The sequence below is a fragment of the Vicia villosa genome, linkage group LG1, assembly GCF_029867415.1.
Source record: "Vicia villosa cultivar HV-30 ecotype Madison, WI linkage group LG1, Vvil1.0, whole genome shotgun sequence".
Taxonomy (NCBI): Eukaryota; Viridiplantae; Streptophyta; class Magnoliopsida; order Fabales; family Fabaceae; genus Vicia; species Vicia villosa.
In genome coordinates this window covers 20024662-20036760 of record NC_081180.1, presented here as the reverse complement: position 1 = coordinate 20036760, position 12099 = coordinate 20024662, and the positions used below count along the sequence as shown (strand labels likewise).

At 34.3% G+C, this 12099-nt stretch overlaps 1 protein-coding gene across 1 annotated transcript; it reads right to left on the bottom strand.

Annotated features, from left to right (window-relative positions):
* Positions 1-6756: 6756 nt before the first annotated feature.
* On the bottom strand, positions 6757-8642 carry LOC131602152 (MYB-like transcription factor EOBI). The gene is made up of 3 exons (XM_058874169.1): positions 8266-8642; positions 7776-7905; positions 6757-7539 (listed from the first exon to the last, which is right to left on the bottom strand). Exons 1-3 carry the CDS (start codon positions 8432-8434, stop codon positions 6867-6869), a joined length of 972 nt encoding a protein of 323 aa, XP_058730152.1. The 5' UTR covers positions 8435-8642; the 3' UTR covers positions 6757-6866.
* Between the last annotated feature and the right edge of the window lie 3457 nt (positions 8643-12099).

Genomic DNA, 12099 nt, shown 5'->3' with positions numbered 1-12099 from the left:
CTGAGCTTAGGACTGAAGATCATCACGAAGAGGGGTGGGTACAATCAAATTTTGAGCCATCATCCTTTGTTTCTTAAACCGTGAACCAAGCCACGTTACAACCTTTGAAAGTCCTAATTGAAGCATGGTTAGTTCGAAAGCATACTGTCACAACAAAAGGTATCCTGACTCCTTAAGGTTTACCAAAAATGTTGAGATGATATTTCGTTTTTACAAACATCACATTATTACAAATCTCATATTTTTTACAAGTATCATGTTTTACATCTCATGCTTTAATGTTTTTCAAAAATCAAGACAAACGTATGCATTGCATCTCATGAATTCATTATTAGACAAATTCTGCTACATAATTTCAAATGTTAGCATCAGAAAGAATTTGCACAGGGTACAACTAATGACTGGAAGTTATCCCGACAGACAAGATTACTCCGAGAATCTCTCAAGGGGGTCAAAAAACAGTCGGGGGCATGATTACTAGGGGCACGTCTCCCATAGTACGCATCTCATAAAGTCCTCGCGAGGCGAATCTTTCCAAAAGTTCCTACTAACTGGGGCAAATCTATGCAAGTCCAGTTCAAACATCTTGATCAATACTCAGTGGCGTGTCCTGAATCGAGTAGTAAGTTACTATGATACTGGGGGCAACTTTCACAGAGCCAGGTTCATAAGATCATATCCCCACAAAGTAATCATTAAGAAGATGTCTTCAAAAGTTCTCGTCCCGACACAGGGTACATCAAGTTACTGATCATCCCCAAGCAAGAATCATAAATCCCCAGCTGTACTTCTTCAAGACAAAATCAAACAACAAAATCACAATGATACAGAGATTTATTTTCTCAAGATACTCCAAATAGCATAAATCACTTTCATACATCATGTGTCATAGTAAATTCATACATAACATACATACGCCTCATTGCCTATGCATAACACTTTCATTCATAAACATTACAATACATGCATCACAACATTGCATAAAACTAATGTTCCCTTTTCAGCCTACTTCTACAATCAAATAAACATTGTCTTCTAGATATAGTGCAGAGATAATCAAATCAAAGATTTAATTCTGACGCTCATTCAAGATGGAGATTTAGTTCTGATACTTAATTTTGGATACCTTCCAAAGATAGCTCAGAGATAATCAACACATATATCTAAATTCTTATACTTAGTTCCGGATATTCTCCAGAGATAGTTCAGAAATGATCAAGACAAAGATTTAGTTCTGACACTTAATTTTGGATATCTTCCAAAGATAGTTCAGAAATGATCAAGACGAAGATTTAATTTTGACACTTAATTTTGGGTATCCTCCAAAGATAGTTCAGAAATAATCAAGATAGAGATTTAATTGTGACAATTATTTCGAAGATAGTTCAGAGATAATCAAGACAACGATTTAGTTCTGATACTTAGTTTCGAGCATCCTCCATGAATAGTTCAAAGGACTTAGGTCTAATTCAGTCACTACGAACAGTACTGACACGATCAATCTCCAATAAACTTTCTCTCAAGGCTTCGATGGCATATTTAAACCCATCTCCGACAAAAGTCCCTACTTCAGCTAGGGCAAATTTCTTGGTATTCTAGTGTTCAATCATCTTCCACCTTCAGATACCGACTGGTGCACAAACCACTCTACATCTTCAGGTTTAAGATAATTGAACAGAGGCAGCTGTCATACCCCAAAATTTGCCCATACTATTTCTCTTGTACAAGTTCAAATCAATACACAAAGCTCCTAGACACACTCTCCTACACAAGGCTCTAAAGCTAGGGCTTGGTTCATTCAAAGGAAACTCAGTGAATCAATGGCTCCAAGGCATCTCCTATGGCTCAATATATCTCACACTATCTCTATGACAAGTATCAAGGCTCATGTCAGATAATTGGTCACTCAGTTGTTCAGAAAGTCAACAGTCGATTATCTTGACCTAAAAGTCAATTGTGGTCAAAACGAAGTCAAAACTCCTGATTTTTTGTCAAGATCCTCATATTGAAGTATCATTCATCATTTGATCAATAATTGATCATAGTTCATCAAGAAAAAAATAAAAAAATCAACAATTCTAGAGTTCCTAAATTAAAGTGGAAAAATTTGATGCTTTGAGTAAATGGGCCCATCACTTGGTTTCTAAAGAAGTCCATGACCTTATGATATCATTCTATTATTTTTATTATTATTTTATTTATGTTTATCTGAATACCAAATAAACTATTAAAAAATGATGATGAAATAAAAAGATTAAATTATAAGTGAAAGATAAACCTTTCTAAAAAGCCAAGGACTGAGGAGCCGTGTGAAGATTGATAGAGATCTAATTTGGCATAATTTTTAACCAAAATATCAAGATTATATATGATTGGCAAATCAAATCTCAGTGATGCAAATTGGAAATATATGATTCAGTTTTGTAAACCTAAGTGACTGCTATATATGCTTAACAATTCCAAGCCGAGAGGAGGTTTTTTTTGGCTGCAAGAAAATTCGGCGGAAGCTCCAAAAGCCGCGGAAGCAAGTAACATAAAGGTTGGAATTCAAGACAAATTCAAGGATCCGAAGCATCGAATAAGAACCCTTGAAGGATTCCGAAGCTGTGCAGGCCGTCAATTTGCACCAACACGTTCAGAAGCACGTTGGGAAATCCACGGTTTGCAGTGTTTTAAAATTCGATTTTGATCTCTCTGATTCTTTGCATATGAATGCATATAGGCCTTATATTATTGATTATCATGAAGTTATGAATGTTTCTGGACAACTAATCCTTGTTTTTCATGCCTAAATCGCAACATGCCATGGATGATGGTTAGGGTTTTGTTTTTAGGGTCTCTTAACATAGGGAAAATTAGACGAAATTATTAGTACCGTTGGTTTTAGAAGATGATTTCCGGTTGGATTATGTCCTTGGGGATGATTTACTATGCGTATTTGTTTGAGTTGAATGTTTGCAGGATGCAGCCACGATACAAAACCGTGGCCATAGGTGTCTGAAATTCCAAAAAATCCAACGAAGAAGACGAAGAGATACAGCGCGTTTTTTTAAAAAAATTTAGGTGGTTCCTACGTTATTATTACGCTACGAGTCAGCTCGGTTAACAGCAAATCGCATATGGTGTAGCGGTAGCAAGGAGCGTCCTGGGTTCTCAAATGCAAGGGCAGGGGTTTGATCCCTGCTTCTTGCACTATTTTTGAAGTATTTTCTTGAATATAATTGCCTGCAGATCCTATACGTACCGTCAGCAAAAGTTCACCACGTGCATTCGCCTCTCCACCATCAGATCTTGCTAGCTTCATATCTAACGTCTGCGAATCTGCGCATCCACCATGGACTATCACGTGTGCGCAACACTGGATTAAAAGCTAAGATTTTTAATTTTTTTTATTTATTATTATATAAACCTATTTATACTTATTTATATGTATTTTTTTTTAATTAATTTTCTTCTAACCTTTTATAATAACAATAATATTTACATATTGTTTAATAATATCTTTTTATAATATATTTACTTATTTTTCTTTTATATCATTTATTTCATTTAAAATAATCACTTAATTTAATTTAATTATTAAAATACTTTTAAAATTCACATGTATTTTATTTAAATGCTAAAAAATTTTCCAAAAATTTATTTTTACTCAATTAAGTCTTTTGCCCCGATTTAATTAATTAGGTCGCAAGACCAATAATTAATTAAATCAATTTATCATTATATCTCATTTGAATTTTAATCAGGATTGATTCTACACTGAAGAATTCTTTTGCCATGCCTTTTTCAGGGTTACCAACAGGGTTTCTCCCGATAACGCGCCACGCCACGTCGAATTCAAAAGTTTTTAATGGTCAGAGTCAATGCTTCAAGGCAAACCTTTGCCTATTAACCCTGTCAGAGTAAATGTCAAGCTAAGTGTCCTTTCTCTATTTTACTTTTAATTTCATTAGTCTATTTTTTATGGTTAATAAAGTTCGCCTTCGAACCTGATAATGCACTCACTCTCCTTTGTTTGCCATTTTTCCTTTTCAGGGATGGTCGAATGCCAAAGCCACGTCGTTGGTAACCCTAAACCCTATTTTTATTTCATGATTTGTTATTATTACTTATGTCAAACCCTGTTGGGATCCGCTGGTTTCATTTTCCCTTCCCCTTTATTGCTTTATATACTGCGTGGTTAGTAATTTAGGGAGTGCAACTCTGAATCAATTAGAATAACTAATTACAAGATAAATAACTGAATCAAACCACGTGATTGTTGCACACACGCACGCTTTTATGGTAATCCTCTCTGTTGCCTTGTTGCCTTGTTGCCTTGTTGCCTTGTGTGTTTTTTGCAGAATAGCCAGTCCCTCGAATATGAGGATACCTCAGCCATGTTGCCTCGATAAAAGGTCATGAGACCCTAAAATGATGCTGCCTTCGATACACTAACATGACCTCGACCCTCGGAAGTTGCCCACGAATAAGGCTGAGGTATCTTCTGTTGCCTACGAAAAAGGCTATTCTAATCATTCCCTTTAGACTGCCTGCCTTTCTATGGCATGGGCCAGTCTTTGGGCGAATGATATCTCGACGACCCTTCAACCTCCAAACGAAAGGCTTCCCTGCCCTCTTATGGCAAGGATAGACCCTTTCACTCTGAAAGGCTAAAAGAAACTTATCATCTAAGTTTAAGGTAATTGCCCCTAATTGCCTTGCAATGCTCAATTTTCATATTCTTTCTCACAATTCTTCAAAAACTGGCTACGCTCATTTACGAGCTAAAGTCCACTTTTTTTCTTTCATCTACTTTTTCTAAAGACAAACGAGCAAGCAAAGCAATTAAGAGCCCATGGCAAACCATGGATGCAAAGAGTGCCTTACACCTTCCCTTTGCATAAATTACCCCCGAACTTAGATTTCTTTAAAAGGTTTTTTTCTGTTTCTTTTTGCCTTTCCGATTTAGTTTGGATAAAATAAAAGTCGGTGGCGACTCTTGCTTACCGCGACATTTCGATCGATAAAAAGTCAGTTCACCGTATTACAATAGGTATCTTTAAAAAAGATAAGAAGAAGATAAGGATGACATTAAGAACGGAATTGAAAATGATCACTCTCCCACACAGAGAAACATACATATACTTCCATGAAATGAGCTTACTAGATGTAAGAATAACTAGAGGTTCCCACGAAGATGTAAGACAGGGATTAGCTCTAACCGCGAGCCCAAGGTACTTAAAAAGAAGCGACTCATGGTTCTAGTGGAGAAACTCATAAGCAAGGTCTAAGAAGGCTTGATCAAAATTAACTCCAATGAGGGAGCTTTTGGTGAAATTCACACGAAGTCCTGAGGCCAGCTCAAAACCACGGAGAATAACCTTGATGGCCCAAAGGTTATCTACAATAGCATCTTCCAAAATAATTGTGTCATCTGCATACTGAAGATGCGAGACCACCAAGTCCGAGGACCCTACTCTAAAACCAGAAAAAAGGTTCAACCTAACAGCCTTAGAAATCAGACCACTCAGACCTTCGGCAACAAGGAGAAAAAGAAAGGGGGCTAGGCGGTCTCCTCTTATGTGCAAAGAGATTCAATGACATCTTATTTTTTTTCATTTTCCATACATACCCTTATCTTATTCCTTCCTTTTTTTTTTGTTTATTTTTTAAAATATAATTAATAATTCATTATTGTTATTATTGTTGATAGAGACATTTCATTTTTTTTTACTTATTAGTGTTGAGAGTTTATGTATCTTTTACGAGCCTGTTTGTTTCAGCCTTTAAAAAAATAGATTTTTTCTTTGAATTTTTAAAAATAAATTTTTTAAAATCGTTTTTCAAAATGTTACAAATCTTTCTATAATAAAACACTAATTTTAACATCTTATAATATAAACATATATTATTGAAGACTAAAACTTAGTCAAAGTCGCAATTTTTTCAAAAAGTTGTATTTTAAAAGTGATTTTTATGAAAATCTATTTGAAATAGTTTCAAAATTAAGTGATTTTTAAAATTTTGATATCCAATTTTTTTCCATAAATAGATGAAATACCTAAAATCACATTTTAAGAATAACTATTCAAACTAAATTTTCATTTGAAACTTTTATAAAAAATTTCTTTGTAAAGTATTTTTAGACAAAATTATATAACCAAACAACATTATAAAACTATTCTATTTCTCTTATCTTTCTCTCTTCTCAAATTCTTTGAACAACCAAACACACTAAAAATGATAGAAAATATAAAACTAAACCACTAATAAACTAATTAAATTATCACGTAAAAAATACCAGCAACAACAAAAAAATCTCACGTCAAGAATGACTTAAGCCATCTATAAGTTTGAGCTTTTGATAGTTTTGTCTCAAATGGCCAACTTGATTCTACGAATATTATAACACCACGTCTTAAAAATTACAATCTATATTGTCACCTTTTTCTTTAATAATCTAGAAACACTATGGTTCAGACCCTGTGGACAAAAGTTTCAACTTTCACTTGTGATTTTCTAATACAATAACAGTTTAAGTAGGGACTTATTAAGTATGAAAAAGACATCTTATATGGAACCATTAATTATGCTCATCTTTAAATTATTATAATTATTATTACTATTTAATCATTCACAACCATTAATCTATAATGCACTCACTATAGCTACCAATTATTAACTAGTAACTACCAAAGAAGCAATAGAACTATCTAAGATAAAAATATTCAACTAAAGAATAAAATCATATAAATAAAAGTTAAATTACAATATTTCAACAACCACCTCAAAATTATGAAACTAAAACAAAAAATCCCCCACACTAATTTTTTCTATTTAATATAATATAAAAATATATAATCCACAATTTAAGATATATATTTTTACATGGTATCATTCATGAGTTGTTGCTCCAAAAACAAGATGGTTTCATCATTCCAAAAAATGTTTGATGAGTCCTCATTTTGTATCCATGGTGTGTTTGGCTCCATGAATTGGAAATCAGTTATTTCTTGAGAGGAGAATAATCCAGATGGGCTTGTGATGCAATCTGAGAAGCTAGGTTGATGAGAAGGTTGATAATAATCTAAATTAGGGTTATCCTTATTATCAAAACTTGTGTAACAATAATTATTATTATCACCCAAATTTGATATTGTTGAGATATTATTCTCAAATGAATCTGAAGATGTGGTTGTGTAACTGTTCTCTAGGGTATAACCTTGTGTCATATGTGGTTGTGAACTCACAAATTCATTGTTTATAGAAGTAATTGTTGGAGTTGAACCCATTGTAGCTTTTACGCCATTATTATTGTTGATGTAGTTGGATGAAGTATTGTTGACGACGGCCTTGGTGGTGGTGGAAGTGGCGGCTGATGCGGCCTGAATGCGCTCTACTAGTCTTGGCATCCAAAGATAACGCATGGTGTCTTTGAATTGCTTGCTATTCACGTCGCATTTGAGTTGTTTGGCTAGCTTTTGCACACGAGTTCTCCAATAATTCTTTATTTCGTTGTCTGTTCTTCCAGGTAAATATTGTGCTATTTTTGACCATCTGATCCAATCAATCAATAAATATGATTTATTAAAATAATGGAAAAAAATGTAAAATCAATCAAATGATACCCAATTTAACTAGAGAAAAAAAAAGGAAAGATATATTTTTCAAATTTTGATTTAGACTAATTCATTTTTACAAAACTGATTACAAGATGAAAATTTTATTGGACTGGTAAACATATTTTTAAATCACATCTCATCTAAGTTATTACTATCTAAGTTATTACTTACCGATTACCCCAACGAGTATGAAGCTCAAGAATCATTAGTTGCTCTTCAAGTGTGATGTTTCCTCGTCTAACATCAGGACGAAGATAGTTTAGCCACCTCAATCGACAACTCTTGCCCGTTCGTTTAAGACCTAATGTAACAAAAGAAGGTAAATTATATTAACAAAGCTTTCAATATATAAATACATATCACAAAGAAAAAGCACCCAAATTTTATATTATAGTACTTTCTATTTCTGAAAAAACACCAATGATATGATTTTTGGTGGAGGTGTATCAATCCATTTTCTTTTTTCCTTTTTTCACAAGTGGGCATAGCAAGCAATTATAACCAACCAATATATTCATAAATTTCAAACTATTATCTAAACAAAATTATCTAAACCTAGCAAACAACATCTACATATGCCATATATCACATTTCACTATCATCATATATATCACATAGAGAGAAAGAAGGTTGAGTATCCATATTGGATATGAGTTAGTACCTGCTAAGTTTGCTAGGGTATTCCAACGACCTTCACCATGAGTAGCAATGTAATTCATGAGGGTTAGATCCTCATCCACCGTCCATGGACCTCTTCTAAGGTCCATCTCATCATCTTCACTACTCATAACAACGTTGTTGTTGTTGTTGTTTCTTCCTTTTACATCCATGGATTAATACAACTCTCAAAACAAAGATATATATGTAGCTTGGTTTGGAGAGAGAAAGAGAGAGAGAAGGAAAGAGAGAGAGAGATTCTTGTTGGATTATTATTACAAGAAAGGTTAAGGGTGAGGGTTTATATAAATAGTCGACATGGATGATGAAATTGCATGCGGGTAATAGGATAAGAAAAATTCAAGAAAACGACAGACTCTATGGTTTGGTGGGGTTTGGGATGAATGGAAAAATAATGATTTTAGTTAAGTAAGGTTTGGAAGATTAATTAATTGCAGTTTGTAAGTATGACTCTTTTGACTTTCTTACCTTGTTTGCGTGCTCATTAGGTTTTTCTTTTCTTGGACTTGGACATGTATATAGCTCCTCACAACTCATGTTTTTTGTTTTTTTGTTTTCTTTCATTACTCACTTTGTCACATTTTATGTGTCATATAAATATATACTATTTTTTAGGCTCTTGTTTGATTACTCACTTTGTGATGTTATTATAATTATAGGGACTTTTTTTTCTTCTTCTCTTTCCATTGGGATGGGTCTGTCTAGCAAGAATAGACTGTTATGATTAAGGTTGTCGAATTCACATTTTCTTTGAAATATTTGATCTTCTTCATCCATAATTTATTGAGTTTAATTTAAATTTATGATTACATAACTTTATTAAGGTGATTTGATATACTTTTATTTTATAATTATCGTAATTTGATATATTGTAAATTGATTACAAACGAGTTATAAACTGGTTATAAGCTAGTTTTAATTAAATTGAAATTAGTTGTTAATTGAATTTTTATTGAAGTGATTATTGCAAATTGAATCGAATTATAAATGTGGTTTGTTTCAGTGCAATTCATGAACCATGAACACTTTTAATTTTTCATAATTTTAGTGTTTAAAAATCGTCGGCCTAGTCAAAGGTGTAACATCTTCGCTAAGAGTATGACATTTTTCTACTCCATTAATTGTTGTGTATATAAGCCCCTTACCATGCGATGTCGTAGTTGCGGTAGCTTCGTGGGAGGCTCCTTGAAGGAGGTCTCTAGTTCCTATTGATTTATAGGTGATTAAACATAGATACAAAGGTCATCTTGTTAGCCAGAGGATGAGAACATGTCTAGATCACCATTGAGGGTAGCTAATGAATGTTCAAGAAAGAGGGGAGCTAATGGTGACCCTTCTATTAGTGACCTCGTTTTTAAGAGACCTCGAAATAAGGGACTAGATTCGAGATGATTAATTTGTAAGGAAAATTTATTCCTACCCCAAGAACCATGTCTATGTTGTTTCTTTCCGGTCTCAATTCTGGAACGTTTATAGAGCTTCAGTCAAGTGTTTCTGAATAAAACTGCATATTTTGTGAGTAAGGCCGAAGTGGTTCGCCGAGAAGAAATGGCATACATGTCTTACCAAATGCGCATGGATATTGTTGTATTGGCTTTTTGAGCTGTATGGAAAGGTAAGGTTCTTTCGCCTAGGTTCCTTTAAAAGGAAAACATATGTGGTCCTTAGTGAGTGTCTTGGTCATCTCGGCGTTGATGTGTGTCTCTATCTCCAGACTAACCATTCCTTGGGTTTCCTATCCTTTGTTCCTTTATACATCTTCTACTAGAATATTTTCTTCATAATTGATATACAATTGTACCCTAGAGAGAAGATCACTCATGCTTCCAGCGCCTTCTAGATGTAATTTTTTTCTAGGAACATGCAGTCTGACCTCAATCATTTTTCAAATAACTAGCATTTTAGACCGTTATTTAATTCTCCTACCTCTATCGCCACCTTTGTGAATCAGTCACTATATTCCTAGAGGGTTTCCTTCTTTTTCTAATGGATCGCGCTGAGGACAACTGTTGTTTTTAGCTGTTGCTTTCATGTAGTGAACTGGATTGTAAATTCATCACACAACTTCTTCTTGAAGTTAATATAGATGTTTAGTAGGGTTTTGAACCACGTCACTGCAATTCCTTTGAGAGTTAGTATGAACTTTTTTGCATTTCAGCGGGTTTCTAGCATGTTGATAGTCGAGTATAATATCGATGTGTTCAATATGCTTGTCCACATCCCCGATTCTGTCGCAATTATGCAGCCTTGAGGGATTTTCAAGAGGCGGCATTGTTCTGGTGACCTGGAAGCCCTCTGATGTTGTGAGGAGGCGTCAATAATAATCTCATGAGCTATAGCTCTAAGATTATCGTCCGACACTACCTCTCGCTGCATGTGGCCATGTAATAGAACTATTTGTTGACTTTCTTCTACTCGCAAGAAATTTTTGGGTAGAAGGTGTGTATTGTTGCTTCTTAAATTGTAGATGCTAATGATGAGTTCATTCGCTCTTTGTATTCCAAGTGAGGTCTTAAGTTGTTGAAAAATTTGGAACATTGCTATTCCATGACCTTGCGTTTGCAATTCAGTTTACTTTGAAGTTTGGCCTTGAAGAAGCTGTTGAAAATGGTTGGAAGGAAGACAAGATCTGAAATGTGTCTCGGTTGATGGTTGGAGGAACAAAAGCTTGAGGATATGAGACGGTCAGAGAAGTTACTAGGACCAAATCAATTCCTCCTATGAGAAGAGATGGAACTTCTTGTGTGGGATGGGGGATCGACACAGGGGCATCAGTCGACAGTCTGACATTATGATGAGCGACTATTTAAGCTGACTTGGAAGATACCATTATTGGGTGGGTGAGTTAACGTAGATTAGGTCGACTGATTGAGTAGTCGGCTCCACAAACGACAATATTATTCCAATGTGGAATAAAAGATGGATGATGTGTGGATACAAAACTCCCAGATGCGACCGTGTTGATCTCTAATATGGTGGAGCAAGTTGTATCTGTGAGGTTAGCACTCCAACGTGCAAATCAGTAATATCAGAGTGGTGAAACTTTACAATAATGAATGATATTATATCACACAGACGAATTTACATACGACGAACAGTTAAAGCCACTCTCAATTGACACGACTTAGAATGAAAAAGATTGTTGGATTGAATCCAATAGTCGGCGGCGAGCAAGTTTTTTGAACACGGTGTGTGACTCTTTGACGAGGTCCAAGTGTCCATAGTACTATTGCAAAGATATATTAAATTGGATTCGACCGGTTTTTATGGACCGTTTGGCTGACCCTGACCCGGACACGTATAAAACTAATATTGTTTATAGTTGGTTGTGATATATGTGCACACAAAAAACCGACCTAAACATGTATAAAACTAAAATTAAAGTTTACAGTTGTGATATATGTGCACAATAAAGATGCGACATTGATTTGTTACATGAGAACCACGTGGTATATATAAAACTAAATAAAGCTTATGTGCTTGCTAGTGTCATGCTACACGATTGTTGCTTCGCTAATTAACATATTTTTACAAATGCAGATGCGCTACATACTTGATGCTTTCATTCTTTTGGTGATGATATTGCAATGCTTTTGTCACTTGTAATGTGAAAACATTAATTTATTTAAGATCTTGTTCACTATGTTCTTAAAGTAAACAGATGTATTTTATGAAGATGAAACAAAAAGATACTTAAAGTAAACACTCTCGTTGGAAAGCTAAGAGAATGTTTATCATAGTTTTAAACAAAAACAAAAACAAAAAACAAAAATTTAATAGTATTTCTTATATATATATTTTGAAATTAGCTATTAAA